Below are 17,603 nucleotides of genomic sequence, written 5' to 3'. Positions count from 1 at the left end.
TGTCATAGTTGAAGTGTACCTATGATGAAAATTACAGGCCTCTCTCATATTTTTAAGTGGGAGAACTTGCACAATTGGTGGCTGACTAAATACTTTTTTGCCCCACTGTATATATATATATATATATATATATATATATATATATATATATATATATATATATATATATATATATATATATATATATATATATATATGGGGGGATACAACCATCCCAGCTCTGCCGATTTTCCTGTGAAGAGACAGAATCATTAGATCCTTTGTTTTTGTACTGTCCATCTATACTGTAGCTTGTTTTGGTCACAGGTTTAGGAATGGCGGAAGAATTGCAACATTTACCTGGAGCTAACTCTGCAAATAGCACTGCTGGGTGATTTAAAAAGTCATAGTCAATCGATCAATAATATAAAAATGTTCTTAGCAAAATTGTTTATCTTTAATTTACAATCTGTAGAAACTGAGAATAGGAAGGTTCAGAACTTTTGTGAAACATCACAGCACAGTTGAAAAATATGTGGCAAACAGAAATCAAAACTAACAATGAAAGAACGTTGAGTAAGTAAGTCTTTATAAAAATAATTGCCTCCACGTTTTTATGGTGGAATGTTGACTATAGGCTACTTTGAACCATGCAAGGTAAGATATAATATGTGTCACGCCCTAACCTGAGATATCTCTGTTTTCTTTATATTTTGGTTAGGTCAGGGTGTGATTAGGGTGGGTATGCTAGTTTTAGTATTGGCTAGGGTTTTTGTATGTCTAGAGTTTTTGTAAGTCTAGGTGAATTTGTTTGTCTATGGTGGCCTGATATGGTTCCCAATCAGAGGCAGCTGTTTATCGTTGTCTCTGATTGGGGATCATATTTAGGTAGCCATTTCCTATTTGTGTTCGTGGGATCTTGTCTATGTGTAGTTGTCTGTCAGCACTTGTTTGTATAGCGGTTCAGTTTGTTATTTTGTTCAGTGTTCATTCTTTGAATAAATAAGAATGTACACATACCACGCTGCGCCTTGGTCTGATTCTTATAACGAACGTAACAATTTGAAGTAAAACGTCCAGGTTTCAAAGAATTAAGGAACAGGAAAAATGTAGTGATGGTAATGATAGGCCTAACAGTCTTTAGGTAGATGGAAAGGCTTTCCCAAAAACCTTCTCAATATAATGTTAACTCGCTACAATGCCTACTATTATCCAGTGGTGTAAAGTACTTAAGTAAAAATACATTAAATACTACTTAAGTAGTTTTTTGGGGTATCTGTACTTTACATTACTATTTATATTTTTGTCAACTTTTAATTTTACTTCACTACATTCCGAAATAAAATAATGTACTTTTTACTCCATACATTTCCGTGACACCCAAAAGTACTGGTTACATTTTGAAAGGAAAATGGTCCAATTCACACACTTATCAAGAGAACATCCCTGGTCATCCCTACTGCATCTGATTTGGTGGACTCACTAAACACAAATGCTTCGTCTATAAATTATGTCTGAGTGTTGGAGTGTGCCCCTGGAAATTTCTCAATGAAGAATAAGAAATGGTGCCACCTGGTTTCTTTAATATAAGGATTTTAAAATTATTTACTTTTTATACTTCCATTTACTTTTTATACTTTTATATTTTTCAAGTATTTTTAAATCCAAACTTTTAGACTTTTACTGGGTAACTTTCACTTGAGTCATTTTCTATTAAGGAATCTTTACTTTTACTCAAGTATGACAATTTAGTACTTTTTTCACCACTGCATTTACACAAGTATTTAGACCCTTTACTCAGTACTTTGTTAAAACACCTTTGGCAGCGATTAAAGCCTTGAGTTTTCCTGGGTATGACACCACAAGTTTGGCACACCTGTATTTGGGGATTTTCTCCCATTCTTCTCTGCAGATCCTCTCAAGCTCTGTCAGGTTGAATGGGGAGCATCGCTGAACAGCTATGTTCGATCAGGTTCAAGTCCGGGCTCTGGCTGGGTCACTCAAGGACATTCAGAGACTTGTCCCAAAGCCACTCCTTTGTTGTCTTGGCTGTGTGCTTAGGGTCGTTGTCCTGTTGGGAGGTGAACTTTCACCTCAGTCTGAGGTCCTGAGCGCTCTGGAGCAGGTTTTCATCAGGGATCTCTCTGTACTATGCTCCGTTCATCTTTCCCTCGATCCTGATTCATCTCCCATTCCCCTCCGCTAAAAAAACATCCCCACAGCATGAAGCTGCCACCACCATGCTTCACCGTAGAGATGGAGCCAGGTTTTTTCCAGACGTGACGCTTGGCATTCAGGCCAATTAATTCAATCTTGGTTTCACCAGAGCAGAGAATCTTGTTTCTCATTGTCTGCGTCTTTTAGTTGCCTTTTGGCAAACTCCAAGTGGGCTGTCATGTGCCTTTTACTGGGGAGTGGCTTTCATCTGGCCACTCTTTTTTACTGGGGAGTGGCTTTCATCTGGCCACTCTACCAGAAAGGCCTGATTAGTGGAGTGCTGCAGATATGGTTGGCTTTCTGGAAGCTTCTTCCATCTCCACAGAGGAACTCTGAAGCTCTGTCAGAGTGTCCATTGGGTTCTTGGTCACTTCCCTGACCAAGGCCCTTCTCCCCCAATAGGAAGAGTCTTGGTGGTTCCAAACTACTTCCTTTTAAGAGTGATGGAGGTCTCTGTGTTCTCGGGGACCTTCAAAGCTGCAGACATTTTTTGGTACTCTTCCCCAGATCTGCGACTCGAAACAATCCTGTTTCAGAGCTCTATGGAAAATTACTTTCGACCTCATGGCTTGGTTTTTGCTCTGACATGCACTGTCAACTGTGGGATCTTGTATAGACAGTTGTGTGCCTTTCCAAATCATGTCCAATCAATTGAATTTAGAAAAAAGGTAAAAACATCTCAGGGATGATGAATGGAAACAGGAAAGGGTCTGACTACTTATGTGAATAAGTTATTCCTGTTTTTTATTTAGAATAAATTTGCTAAACATTCTAAAAACCTGTTTTCACTTTGTTATTATGGGGTAGTGTGTGTAGATTGATGAGGATTTGTATTTATTTAATCCATTTTAGAATAAGGCTGTAGCGTAACAAAATGTGGAAAAAGTCAATAGGTCTGAATACTTTCCGAAGGCACTGTATATTAGACCACTGACAACCAGAATGAACCCTGATTAGGAAAAGGGGTGTAACAGGTGCGTGACGCCACTCCGACCCCTACCAAAACACAAATAATGACGGACAGTTTCTCTCACCTCGGATTTGAACCACTAGTAACCACCAACTTCAATGACAGTCAATGTAAAATTAAAAGACAAATCTAGCATTCCAGTGCCCAAATTACATTACATCAGAGGAAGGCTTGCTAGTTAGCTACAGTGTTTGACTCATATCAGTCATTTTCTTTTCAAACTGCCCAGCTAGCTATTGAAATGCTAATTTGCAATGCTAGCTAGCTAACATGTTAGCTAGACTGCTTATAGACTTGGGAGCTCATGGGGCTTCAAGAGCCAGCGGGTTAGATGATTCCACCATCGGCAACAACAGCTAGCTACTAGTTTATATTCAGCTAAATGTAGCACCAGGGCTATAAGAACTAAACCAATGGACATGGGTCATGACATTGGGTATGTAAACTTTATGTATATGTCCTTAGAAACTGTGTGAATATAAATTCACTGCAACCTTAGATGGCTGCACCAGACCAGTTGGTGGCACCATATATATGTCATCGGCACCATATATATGTCATTGGCACCAGTGGCACCATATATATGTCATTGGCACCAGTGGCACCATAGGATACTAGAGCAATAACTTTTGATCAAGGGAACTTTGTCTCATGCAAATTCATGTTAGATTTAAATTATATGGACAATGTAAAATATTGTTATTAGTATATCTTTTTAATCACATATTGTTGACCTATTATGTGGTCTGAACGTAGTGAAAAGTGAATATTTTATTATGGAAAATTGGAAACTGGAAGTCCTGCTGCTTGCGCAGTCAACGCAGTACAGCTTAAGTATTTTGGAACACTAATGTGGGGTATACCAACTATGATTCAAATCATGTAGACATTTTTTGTCATTTGGCAGACACTGTTATCCAGAGTGACTTATAGGAGCAATTGGGCTTGAGTGCCTTGCTAAAGGGCACATTGACATATTTTTCACTTTGCCGGCTCACAGATTCAAACCAGCAATCTTTTGGTTACTGGCCCAACACTCTTAACCAAACCTAGGGATTGCTTATACAACGGATATTGTGACCTTTCTGTCATACTGTAAACTCTGTTCATTGCTGCTCGTAGTTATATATTTTTAAAAATATCAATGCCAAATGCAGTGGTAGAAAAAGTACCCAAATGTCATACTTGAGTAAAATTAACATATATTAATAGAAAATGACTCAATTAAAAGTGAAAGTCACCAAGTAAAATACTACTTGAGTAAATCTAAAAGTATTTGTTTTTTGGATCAAAAGTAAATGTAATTGCAAAATATACTTAAATATCAAAAGTAAGAATATAAACCATTTCAAATTGCTTATATTAAGCAAACCAGACAGCACAATTGTCTAGTTTTTATTTTATTTACAGATAGCCAGAGGCACACTTCATTTACAAATGAAGAATCAGAGGCAATATGGATGCCCAGGGATGTTCTCTTGATAAGTGTGTGAATCGGGCCATTTCCCTGTCCTGCTAAGCATTCAAAATGTAACAAGTACTTTTGGGTTTCAGGGAAAATGTAAAAAGTACATTATGTTCAGTGGGAATGTAGTGAAGTAAAGTAAAAGCTGTCAAATATATAAATAGTAAAATAAAGCACAGATACCCCCAAAAAACTACTTAAGTAGTACTTTAAAGTATTTTTACTTAAGTACTTTAAACCACTGGCCAAAAGTGGATAGGCCACTGTGGAGTGGATTTACAAAGTATTTAAACACGTCAAATCTGATTTCCTGATTTATCAATAATTCAGCTATCTCTTAACCAATACGTTAGCTTTTCTCAAACTAAGTTAAGAGATGTACCATACTGAATTTTGTTTTATTCTGACTTTTTCAAAGGTTTTCAAAAATATTCAAGATGGAGGAACATCTCTCTTGATGGACCTTATGGGTCCACATTTGTTCAGCAAGAGGCAGGGCAAAGTTTCAAGTCTAGGACAAATGGAGCAGTGGATATGAAGGTTTAACCCCCTCGATCACACCTACAACATCATTCCATTTTGGTACACCAGAAGTACCTTAATTTCCGATGGAATGCCGTGTTTGCTTTGCTTTCAGTGTGTTCTGTGTGGTGCATACCTTGGATTTTTGTTGCACACATGTCCAGATGATGATGCTTACCATTTTGCTCAATGACAATTTTGTGTGACTGCCTCTGCGATGCAATGCTGCAAGGCAAACGCAGCGCTCCATTGGAAATGAATGTACTTCTGGCGTACCAACATGCAATGATGCTGTAGGTGTGATTGAGATGTCCACCGCTCCAGTTGTCCTAGAGACTTCAAACTTCGTATGTAGGCGTCTTTCCTCATGCTGAACAAATTTGTCTTAAGCTCCCATAATTGTCCATAAGGATAGATTGTCAGACATGCATTAAGGTTATGTACCCAGTAGGTCCCTCAGGTCCTCTGGTACTGCCCTTTCAACTATCCTAAAGCCTAGGACCAAGAGGCAAGTAGAGGCAGCCTTTAGGTATTATGCCCCCAGAACCGGAGGGAGGCCGAAACTGTGGACATATCTAAAAGAGATCTTAAAACACACCTTTTTAGATTAGCTTTTCTTTAAAGTGCTTTTTAGTCATTTTTATTGTTATTATTTAGTTTTTTTATCATATTATGTTTGTTGTGTAGTAAATATTTGTATTTGTTTTTTCCTGTGAAGGACATTTGGTTGCATTCCATGTCTGAAATGTGCTGTATGAAGAAAGTTTGATTTGATTTCACACTGTAGGTGTGATCAAGGCATAGTTTAAGTGAGACTGCTTATAACAGCACCACCTATAGGCCAATCAGTGCCATTCTGTTTGGCCAAGTTACTCATGGCATCTTGTTTCTGTGTGTCAAATTAGATTTATTTTTCTTACTAATGTATGCTTGACTTATTTGACCATGCTTCACTGTGAACCCCTAATTATTCTATAACCACAGCATGGGCACACACATATAGTCTATACCTTTAACATTATGTTAGACATATATTCTAAAATAAGCACTTAGAGGTTGTGTGATTAAAATGTCATTTTTGTAAACATATATAACGGTTTTAGACACACAAAATCATCATTAGTCATTTAGGTCAACATTGGATCATTCAGAGATCCTCACTGAACTTCTGGAGAGAGTTTGCTGCACTGAAAGTAAAGGGGCTGAATAATTTTGCACGCCCAATTTTTCAGTTTTTGATTTGTTAAAAAAGTTTGAAATATCCAATAAATGTCGTTCCACTTCATGATTGTGTCCCACTTGTTGATTCTTCACAAAAAAATACAGTTTTTTATCTTTATGTTTGAAGCCTGAAATGTGGCAAAAGGTCGCAAAGTTCAAGGGGGCCGAATACTTTCGCAAGTCACTGTACATTGTGGAGCTCCAAGGACTCGGGGTTATTGCATCCAGATTCCGCTTTCAGCTAGTCAACTAGCAGTGGTGGGAAAAGTACCCAATTGTCATACTTGAGTAAAAGTAAACATATCATAATAGAAAATTACTCAAGTAAAAGTGAAAGTCACCCAGTAAAATACTACTTCAGTAAAGTCTAAAAGTATTTGATTTTAAATATACTTAAGTATAAAAAGAAAATGGAATTAAGTATCAAAAGTAAAAGTATGAATTAAAAGTATAAATTTCAAATTCCTTATATTATGCAAACCAGATGGCAAAATGTTTTCTTTTTTGTAACAGTATTTTTATTGAAATTTCACAATTTTCACCCATATTAAGAGATACAGAGACAAAGCACACAGAACAAAAAGAAAAACAGCCCCCACTTACCCATATCTACGTGCATATATGTACATACATACATACATACATACATACATACATACATACATACATACATACATACATACATACATACATACATACATACATACATACATACATACATACATACGCACGCACGCACGCACGCACGCACGCACGCACGCACGCACGCACGCACGCACGCACGCACGCACGCACGCACGCACGCACGCATACATATACCCATGCATATACACACATACATATACCCATGCATATACACACACCCATGCATACATACACGCACGCACGCACCCACCTATACATACGTACACCATTTCTCTTCCCGCTCCGTGCCTCTCTCACCCCATCACCATCATTGCGTCTCTCAATACATACATTTTAAACAAACTTACAAACAGAAATTAAACAAAAAAGCTCAGTTTAAACCAAGAGGTTAGGTTCCACACATGGAACGTACAGTGTAGTTCTGAAATACATAGATCCCCGCCATTCTAAGAGAAACCTTGCAGCATAATAGTTGATACCTCAGGTTCTAGATAATTTAGATAAGGTTCCCATACTTTGTAGAACTGGTCTGTTTTAGAATGCAATGTACATGTCAGATATTCCAGAGGCACCCATTCAAATAGTATCTTATGCCAGTCTTTAATAGAAGGAACCTTATCACTAATCCACTGTAAAAGGATGTTTTTCCTCGCTGCGAAGGTAAGGATGTTGTAAAGCCTCCTTTTACAGACAGAAGTAACATGCCTACTAGGGAGACCCAACAGTAAAGAAACTGGGTCCAATTCTAGATCAACCCCTAGGATCTTTTCAATTTCTTGCAGGACACCAGACCAGTATCTTTGTATTTTGGTACATGACCATAAACAATGTGTTAGGGTGCCTGTATCAGTTTTGCATTTGAGACACTGAGGGGAAGAGGAAGTGGGGCTAAAAGCATGTCTGCGATTTGGGGATATATGCAATCTGTGTATTATTCTTAATTGGATTGCTCTAGTACGGTTACATATAGATATTGTTTTTGCATATCTCCAAATGTCCTCCCACATCTCTTCGTCAATAGTAACAGACAATTCTTTCTCCCACACTTGTTTCACCCTCTGTGTGTTGACAGCAGAAAAGGACCTTAAAGTATCATAAAACAGACTTACAGACATCTTCCTTTGTGGGAAAAATGTTTTCTTTTTAAAAAATTGATGGATAACATGGGGCAAACTCCAACACTCAGACATACAGTAATTTAAAAACAAAGAATTTGTGTTTAGTGAGTCTGCCAGATCAGAAGCAGTAGGGATGACCAGGGATTTTCTCTTGATAAGTGTGTCAATTGTACCATTTTCCTGTCAAAATGTAATGACTACTTTTGGGTGTAAGGGAAAATATGTGGAATAAAAAGTACATTATTTTCTTTAGGAATGTAGTGAAGTAAAAGTTGTCAAAAATATAAATATTAATGTAAAGCACAGATACCCGAAAAAAGGACTTAAGTAGTACTTTAAAGTATTTTTACTTATGTACTTTACACCACTGTTAACTAGTATAACTTGTGATTGACTCTACAATGTGAAAAACATTACATGGACGATGGAATACAACTGAAAGAGATGGTTGTCTGAAATGTTTACGTGAAATTAACAAATGTTAGATCAGCTTTAATAGGATATGATGAAACAGAATGTGACATAAGAGGTTATAAATGGGAATTTAGATAATTTTACAGCATATGACATACATTTTACCCACACAGTATATAAAAATGTTCACTTCTGCATTTGAAAATATCTGTATCAGCAAAAAATACACTTTTTAAGAGTAATACTTTGTAGTTACTGTGTTTGTTTTTATTCTGTTTGAGGTATTGATATTGAGGTTCAAACCAGAGTTTCTGACACTGTTGACACAACTAAAGCTAAAGTCAAAGTCTGTTTCATTCAGAACTTTGTGTACTTTTGATAAGAGATTCTGGTACAAGCCATGCACTGAAACCACGTTCTCGACACTCCTAAATTCGTCATACACTCATGTATTACACATATGGTCTCATATCTTTCCCTCCAATTGATTCTGTCTATTAAAAATAGTAAATTAATTGACTTCAGCTCCCCAGGAGCAGGGATGGAGAGTTGGAGACCACTTATTTTATACCTCAGTACATTGCCCTCTACATGTTAGTTCATAGTAAAAGTTGCCAGTTCTGTGTTGCCCTATTTAATGGTCACTACAGAAATAATGTATTTTTAATAGGTAGATTTGAATGGGCAGGGCAGGTTCACTCTCAGTCTGTTCTTTCTGATAAGGTGTGTTTGTTAACCTTCTCACTCTACTGCTTGACTCTGTAACAGTCCCATATTCCTGGTATCCATTCACCTCACTCCATCGCTGCAAGACAATGAAGGATACACACACCCTGCTCAATCTGCTTCTGCTGTTTGTGTACCTTGCAGGTAATATGATATGGAAAAAAACATTATTTTTGAGATAATATTTTGTCAAAATCTATTTTTGAGGATGCCGAACGCGGTTTGACATCAGTCAGTAAGTCTGTATGTTCTGGAAACTTTCTGCTAAGCTCTATAACCATGCATATGTTCAGTGTCTGCTGAGGTTAAACTTTTGTTTGGACAATAGACTAACATATTTGGGTCTAAGCATAATGATAGTTTTCGTGTTACATATACATTATAACGTCTTGATGACAGACTGTGAGGCTGTTTTTATGAACTTCCAGGATCAGCTGTGACCACTGATGGAGGGAAGGACAGTCCCAGTAGGTAAACCACAGACACATGACAAACTAGTCAACGTATTATAGTATGGCAACATCATTGGAGTGTTGGGTCCTTTGGATTGTACCTGTGGTTGGGCAGTAGTGCTAACAGCTAGCAGATAACTACTGTACAGAAATGAGGGGTCAATTGGAAATGCCATGACTTTTAATTTTATTATTATTGTAGCAATTTATCCCTATTACATGTATATTTACACCCTGTGTGCCAGAAATCCGATAGGCCAACATTGCCTGATTGTGCACTGTAATTTTCAGATGGTCCCTTGGAACTAACTATTTTGGGACCTGACTTTGTGACTGTGGGCGTGCCATGCAGTTTTGACTGTTCCGCCCAGTGCTCTCCTTCCTGTAGCTACAGAATGAGTATCGACGGGCAGATTGGGCAGGGGAACGAAGTGTTCTTCACAGCTCGCCAATGGGAGGAGTCCCTAAACCTCACATGCACTGCAAGGAATGCTGACTCTGGGAGGTCCTCTACAGTAACAAAGATGCTGCAGGTTTTAGGTGTGTGGGTGGTTTGTTGTTTTTATGACACTTCACTTGAAATTAGAGGTGATGGTCTTTATGATATTAGGAATGGAGGGATAATTCAATGTGTTGTAGTTTACTGACAAGATGTCTGGATTACTGGATTAGTGTTAGATTGAATGATTTTGCTCATGTTTTTCACATTGGTCATAGGATCTAGACTATTATCTAAATGTGTGTGTTTCTCCTTGTAGCTGGACCAAGCAATGTATTGATCACAAGCCCTGACTTGATGACCCCAGGGGCCCCACAAAGCTTCAAGTGTAACGCCGACTGTCGTCCCTCCTGCAACTACACTTGGGGGATAAAGGGCCGATGGCTCGGGGGGCAGGGGAATGAGATTACCGTAACTCCCGAAGAGTTGGCCACCTCTGTTACCCTGAACTGCAAGGTTATCAACAGTGTGTCTGGGCTCTATGCCATGGCCACCAGGACAATACCTGTAACATGTAGGTTAATGGGAGATGTAGAGCTTCCTCTAACAATTGTAGATTATTTATTGTCATTAGTGTAATGCAATTGTTCATATTTTATTTATTTTATTTTACCTTTATTTAACCAGGCAAGTCAGTTAAGAACAATTTCTTATTTTCAATGACGGCCTAGGAACAGTGGGTTAACTGCCTGTTCAGGGGCAGAATGACAGATTTGTACCTTGTCAGCTCGGGGGTTTGAACCTTCCGGTTACTAGTCCAACGCTCTAACCACTAGGCTACCCTGCCGCCCCTGCTGGATTAGGAAATCATAGGCCCCGGGGCTTTGTTTTGTTATAGGCCCCCTGGTTGAATATTTTTTGGGGCCTCTCAGACCCCATTCAGGCTTGGGCCCCGGGCCTTTTCAATAGCTTGATCCATCAATTAACACACTTCCCTTATCCAGTATACATTCTACATTTGATGATTAAAGAGTGATTTTGGGGTTTTGGTTGAAGTGATACTTGAACGAGCTTCTTCCTTTACTTTTTGTCTCCTATCAGCTGGTCCATCAGAGGTCCACGTCATTGGTCAAGACTCTGTTGCAGTTGGCTTCAAGTCCAAGTTTCGGTGCACTGCCAAATGCATTCCTGCTTGTGACTACTGGTGGATCGTTGATGGTCACACTGTTTATGGCAGTGAGATGGAGATGACGGTCGAGCGACATGTAAAGTCAGAGAAGATTAAGTGCTACGCTCAGAATACGGTCTCAATGAATTTTGACTTGGCAACCAAGACCGTACGGGTGGGAGGTACAGCAGAAATCTCATGATTATTACATTTGAGTAACTACAGTCATTAAAAAAATATGTCAGACAAATCAAATCCAAATAGAATCTATTTATAAAACCCTTTTTACATCAAGCAGATACCACAAAGTGCTTATACAGAAACCCAACCTAAAACTCCAAACAGCAAGCAATGCAGATGTAGAAGCATGGTGGCTAGGAAAAACTCCCTAGAAAGGCAGGAACCCTACTGTAGGAAGAAGCCTAGGGAGGAACCAGGCTCTGAGGGGTGGCAAGTCCTCTTTTAGCTTTGCCAGGTGGAGATTATAAGTGTACATGGCCATTAAGGCCAAATTGTTCTTCAAGATGTTCCAACATTCATAGATGACCAGCAGGTTCAAATAATAATCCCAGTGATCGTAGAGGGTGTAGCAGATCAGCACCACAGGAGTAAATATCAGTTGGCTTTTTGGTGTTCCTTTTGTAATGTTTTTGTTGTTGTTGTGTGTTACAGATGATGGAAAATCCATGGCCACACAGGCTAAACAGACTATAGACCTGCTTCTGTTTGCCTTTACACTCTCACTCTACACTGTAATATCACCGTAATCCAGGAGAGGGCCGTTTTGTACAAGGAAGTAAGCTGTTCTCCACACGCACATCTGAATCATTTGAAATCATGTCAGCATTATTACAAACAGTGCCTTCCATATCAGGATGTTAAGCATATTTGCTGATGATAAGTGGAGTGGAAAGGCTTGGCTGAATCTTTCAATATTAAAGCACTACGTGTGTGCAAGCACGTTTATACCCTATTTGGAATAAATATTTAATAAAGACAAATTTACATTAATTTAGTAGCATGTCTTTTTTGCAATGTGTAACTTTTCCAGACTTGAGATGGATTTGAAACCTGCAAGCATGCCATCTTCATGGAAGGCACAGACTTTGAAGTGATGTATTTTAAATGGCGTGCTGATGTTGGACAGGCTCAAGACAAGTCAGGTCCAGCTTAACACGCCAATTAAAATACATTACTTCAAAGTCTGTGCCTTTGGGGGGAAAAAATATGTAATATAGATTTTGTTTGCTCAAATAATTTACACTCCCAATATTTGTCTAGAAACTGCATAACTGCAATAAAATACATGACAAATTGTTTTTGAAATGTTTTGTGTTTTCTCAAATAAATTCTGAAACAATTATCTCAATCAATTGCCATCATACTGAATTAAATATTTGAAATGTGAAATAGTTTGGTATTGTCAGTTGAAGTGTTATTTTCACATATTGTCTGACTGATGATTAGCATTAACTTCACAACAGATGAGGGGCCCACCCTGCATCTACATGTACATTTAGATCTGGAATGTAATCAACATGCATAAATATGAAACACACTTGATCACAGAGTGCGATTGGTCCGCTTTTGATAATCACTGATTATATATCAGGAGTTTCTTTTATGGTACATAAGAACAATCAATGTTCCAGAGAGGCAATGGTATCACCTACACACACACCCTCTCTATCTTTTCAAGCTTTTCCATGCATAACCCTTTTATCATCTTGAATCATAGTTCAATTGGTTAAGTTAATTAATGCATTTTAAATGGAAAAATAACAAGTGTCCTTTACTAATATAAATATTATACCAACAACCACTGTATCTACATCAGAGCTATTCTATATAATAGGATAAACAGATTAAAACATGTTTGCACTCTTTCTTTTGTCTGTAACCGTCACCTGTCTGAATGGACGAGAAGCAAACAAAGTGAATGCTCCCTCGCTCAGAGACATGTCACTTGACAGTATCAAAAGGCTCCGTCGCAGTAGATCAACGCCTACGAACACAAGAAACTAGCACGCACGCCCTAACCAGAACACAATGCCGTGGAGCTGATTACCCACGTAAAGGTCCAAACACTAGCGGCGCTTTGCCGGCACTGTTGGATAATGTCTTGTTTTTGAATTGGTTCCTGATAAGATTGTCAGACCGTTTTTTTCCGGAGGTATAAGGGGAGAACAGCTCTTGAGTGGACATTTCAGCCACTTTGTCGCCCGGATCTCGGCAGCAGAACCATGGTTCTCCTCTGCACATTTCGTCTGCCTCTGCTGCTCACCTGCCTGGCAGGTAAGATACCACATTCAACTGAATCTGTTAGTGTTGAGGTCAAATCTACTTCAAGTCAGGAATGACATTTTCTCATGCAAATTTGTAATGGAAAAAAATCTGAATTTTTCTGAATTGTCAAAGTAGCGAATAAGAAATAGTTTTGTAATGAAAATCCAAATGTTTTAAACAGAGAAGTGCCTGCATGTAATGTGTATCTAGGGCCTAGGCCATATACATGTGTTATTAATGCTTTATAAGATAGTTCATGTATAGTGAACCATTGTGATGGCATGGGATTCTTTATCTTTCCATGTTTCTGTAGGAACACTTGCCAGTGAGAGAGAGCAGGGCAGGACATCGGAGGAAACCACACCATGTAAGATACATTAGGTTTCTGGCATCATTTCTAAGTATATCAAATAAATGTATGCCAAAAGGCTATATGCATTAATCATCCATTGTTTATCCCTACACTAACATTATAACATTATGGTGAACGATAAAACATGTCAATCCACTTCGTCCTAATTTTTTACCATTATGTTTATGACTCAGGGGCTTTTTTTCCGTTCTGTCAGATGGGCCGTCCTTTGTGGAGATCAGTGGGGTGAACACAGTGACGGTGGAGGTTCCCTATGGCTTCCAGTGTTCAGCCAATTGCTTCCCAACTTGCACCTTCACCTGGACCAGGGGAGGGCTCACCACCCAGGGCCCAGAGCTCAACCTCCAGCTGAAGGAGCAGGTTGCACCACAGGTCCTGAACTGTATGGCTACAAATCCCACCACTGGGAAGTCGGTGACAGTCAGCAAAACAGTCAACGTGACGTGTAGGCTACTTTTTATCAATCTAAACGAATATTTAGAAATCATACCATGCCAACAGATGTTATGCTTTTGTGTCTCTGTACTGCATATCCAAAGGTTGTGGAGCTCTGTTCTACACTCTCCAACCTAATTCAACTGACAATTATTATACGACAATGATTTATTTTCTAGCTGGACCGTCCAATATAAAGATCACAGGTCCTGATATACTGTCCAGTGGAGTGACGTCCAACTTTTCCTGCTCTGCTGATTGCTACCCGTCCTGCTCCTACACCTGGACAATTAGTTCTGAAGCACAAAGCACAGTGACCACCAAATATGGTCAAACCATCTCCGTCACACCTGACCCCTGGGAGATTGCAGAGGAATTGATCTGTGAGGCTCAGGACACTGTCTCACTCCTCTACATCTCAACCTACGTCACACCTTACGTGGCCCGTGAGTGGAATTTTTGTCCTTTTCTTTCAACTTTGGAGTGGTCTATTGAAGTCGCATTGGATAATTATTACTATATTATGTTAGTCATATATTCCGTGTACACTGCATTTTTAGAAACTTCTAAGTGTTTATAATCAATTAAACACATAATCAAGTGTTTACTTCCACCTCTTCCCAGGTGGCCCGGGGGCCATTTTGATCACGGGTGCCAGCTCAGTGACAGTAGGAGACACTTACAACTTTGTGTGCTTTGTTGACTGCACCCCCTCCTGTAACTTTACCTGGACATTCAATGGAAAGATCTTCAATGGTGACGAGATCCAGTTGCCAATCTTCCATAAGGGCGATAAGCCCATGGTTGGCAGTAAACTGGTGGTTACTGTTGATGATTACAGGCACAATGAGGCACTGACGTGTGAGGCCAAGAATGTTGCCTCAGGGGTCACTGCTGTTAGCACCAAAATCCTGAGTGTCACTGGTAAGTCAGAATTTTTATGAAAAAAGATTTGTCACAAGTCAATATTTAGAATCGGATGTTTGGAGGTGACAGTCCACCATTTTGTAAAAGCCAACTCAAAGTATTTATCTTGGTATCTCTCTGAAAATAAAATGTTCCTTGTTCTTTCTGTCCTCTTCACCTCTTTTCCACTCCCGTCTTCCAGATCCTATCTCTGTACAGCCGGTGTCCCAGGACAAGCCCTTGGCACACCAGCCCTTCTCACTGCAGTGTGTGGGCTCTCAGAATCCAGCCTCCATTTTGTGGTTAAAAAATGGCCTCCCTGTAGCTGTGTCTGGCAGGGTCAGTCTCTCCCCCAACAATATCACTATGTCTTTTAGTCCTCTGCTCCAGTCGGATGGTGGGCTGTACCAATGCATTGTTTCTCAGGGGGGAGCACCCATCAAAGGGGTTGGGTACCAACTGAATGTAAATTGTGAGTATGCAGAGATAAATTCTATTTATACAGCCATTTTTGCTCACCATACACCAGTATTTCAAGAAAGATCATAAAAGAGATGCAGTTATTTACAGGAGCAATTAGGGGTTAAGTGCCTTGCTCAAAGGCACATCAACAGAACCCTTAGGCTACTTGCCACCCCTATGTGTGTGTGTGTCTGTCTGTATATATATATATATGTTTACAAGCTAATCATAAAGATATTTCATGACATTTTCCAGATGGACCACTTCAAGCTGTTATCATCCAATCTGGCAAAGGCCCAGTAGGTAAAGTCTTGTATCTCCTGCCTGGATCAAAGACAGCCCTTCAGTGTTCGGCCCTGTGCTACCCCACCTGTACCTACACCTGGATATACAAGGGGAGGCTGGCAGAGATGAACGCCTCCTTGTCCCTCACACCTGAGACAACCATGGACGGAGGACCCCTCAGCTGTGTGGCTTACAACTCAGTGACCAATGGCAACAGCACTGCCAATACCTCAGTTGTGTTACTTGGTGAGCAGCAGTTAGATTGTATTTGTCAAAACATATTTCTATGCAGACCTTGAAACTGAGTGGTCTTGTCACTGTCATATGAAGCATAAAAAGAGGTAGTTCAGAACGAACAAGCCATTCTAGGTCTAATGTTGACCTGTCTTTCAGATGGACCATCTAATGTGACCATCTCAGGACCAGGTGCCCTAGAGGTAGGGGTCAAGGCCAGCTTCAAGTGTATTGCCCAGTGCTCTCCCTCTTGCAGCTACACCTGGAGTGTGTATGGTCGGACCATGCACGGCAGTGTGGTTGATATAACCGTCAACCGTTACGTGGCCACGGAGTCTTTCAGCTGCGAGGCACACAACACGATCACCGGGAAGACAGGCACAGCAAATGAGACACTCAGTGTCACAGGTATGGTCAAACTACTATGATCCATCAATTTAATTGTTGGTCTTATAACACTTCCTACTACTCCATTCAACCGGTGACGGCATCTTCGGTAATAATTGTCATGCAATCGGCCAGGTATCGCCATCATTTTAATTTTAGTATGAGCTTGAAATTTATTATGCACATTTGAAAATTAGCTACACCAAACCTAGTGAATACAACACAGCTTGGGTGAAACACATCTCAATAAAGTTGACCGCTTGGAACTTTTGAAAATGAAGCTTCTCTCGACCGTGCAGTCATGCTCGTAAAATGATCCCCAACTTCACAGAGTTCATGAAAAACTGCTTTTGGGTAAACTGTTAACCGAGTAAAAAGTTGAATCCCCTGTGCTAAAATATAGGTAGTAAGACAACACTTTGCTTATAGTTCAGTTATTCTCCATAATTGTCAGTTACACGCTAATACAATTATTGTGCAAGCCCTACATGTGTAGTAGACATGCCACAAAGTTCAGTCAGCTATTAACATTTCTCCCCTTATTCCCAAAGATTCTCACTGGTGTGGATGTTGAAAACAGTCAAGACAAGAATTCCATTCAATGGCGGTGGGGCAACAATGCAATCTAAGTGTCTTTATTATCTTGTACTGCTGTCTGGAAAATGTGTGCTTTGTTAATGCAGTTTGACAGACTTCCTGTAATTTGTTTATTTTCCACATATTATGTATACTTTGCCAACTTCTTAGTCCATGTGTAGATGACACCAAAAACCTATATTTTACAGTTAACATGAGAAAATGCAATTTGCTGAAAAGTATCTTCTCCATATCTGCACTTTCAGTGAACATCAATAAAGGTTGTCAATGTATTAGGTATTCACTCATTCACTGCAATTAAT

The 17,603-nt window shown here is 39.4% G+C and overlaps 2 protein-coding genes across 3 annotated transcripts; both read left to right on the top strand.

Annotated features, from left to right (window-relative positions):
• Positions 1–9,122: 9,122 nt before the first annotated feature.
• On the top strand, positions 9,123–12,347 carry LOC123995798. Of its 2 annotated transcripts, none has more exons than XM_046299474.1 (6): positions 9,123–9,421; positions 9,706–9,744; positions 10,021–10,269; positions 10,488–10,742; positions 11,270–11,518; positions 12,009–12,347. In XM_046299474.1, exons 1-6 carry the CDS (start codon positions 9,367–9,369, stop codon positions 12,101–12,103), a joined length of 942 nt encoding a protein of 313 aa, XP_046155430.1. In that variant the 5' UTR covers positions 9,123–9,366; the 3' UTR covers positions 12,104–12,347. The 2 variants fall into 2 exon arrangements, with proteins under 2 accessions (XP_046155430.1, XP_046155431.1); XM_046299475.1 differs by having other exon boundaries at positions 9,313–9,421; positions 9,706–9,748.
• A 1,025-nt stretch (positions 12,348–13,372) lies between these two features.
• On the top strand, positions 13,373–17,573 carry LOC123994511 (hemicentin-1-like). The gene is made up of 9 exons (XM_046297190.1): positions 13,373–13,631; positions 13,936–13,989; positions 14,192–14,440; positions 14,610–14,876; positions 15,055–15,354; positions 15,539–15,808; positions 16,054–16,329; positions 16,477–16,725; positions 17,256–17,573. The coding sequence occupies exons 1-9, from the start codon at positions 13,580–13,582 to the stop codon at positions 17,276–17,278; spliced, it is 1,740 nt and encodes a 579-aa protein (XP_046153146.1). The 5' UTR covers positions 13,373–13,579; the 3' UTR covers positions 17,279–17,573.
• The last annotated feature ends 30 nt before the right edge of the window (positions 17,574–17,603 follow it).

This window comes from Oncorhynchus gorbuscha, linkage group LG14 (genome assembly GCF_021184085.1).
Source record: "Oncorhynchus gorbuscha isolate QuinsamMale2020 ecotype Even-year linkage group LG14, OgorEven_v1.0, whole genome shotgun sequence".
Lineage (NCBI taxonomy): Eukaryota > Metazoa > Chordata > Actinopteri > Salmoniformes > Salmonidae > Oncorhynchus > Oncorhynchus gorbuscha.
The sequence above is the reverse complement of the archived record's forward strand: the minus strand, read 5'-3'. Positions and strand labels throughout refer to the sequence as shown.

Excerpts from the sequence above, each read along its gene's own strand:
- LOC123995798 (XM_046299474.1), top strand. The coding sequence starts at position 9,367 with ATGAAGGATACACACACCCTGCTCAATCTGCTTCTGCTGTTTGTGTAC. Across the intron at positions 10,743-11,269 it reads CAGGACAATACCTGTAACAT|CTGGTCCATCAGAGGTCCAC; the intron begins GTAGGTTAATGG and ends GTCTCCTATCAG. Across the intron at positions 11,519-12,008 it reads CAAGACCGTACGGGTGGGAG|ATGATGGAAAATCCATGGCC; the intron begins GTACAGCAGAAA and ends TGTGTGTTACAG.
- LOC123994511 (XM_046297190.1), top strand. The coding sequence starts at position 13,580 with ATGGTTCTCCTCTGCACATTTCGTCTGCCTCTGCTGCTCACCTGCCTG. Across the intron at positions 13,632-13,935 it reads GCTGCTCACCTGCCTGGCAG|GAACACTTGCCAGTGAGAGA; the intron begins GTAAGATACCAC and ends ATGTTTCTGTAG. Across the intron at positions 16,330-16,476 it reads TACCTCAGTTGTGTTACTTG|ATGGACCATCTAATGTGACC; the intron begins GTGAGCAGCAGT and ends CCTGTCTTTCAG.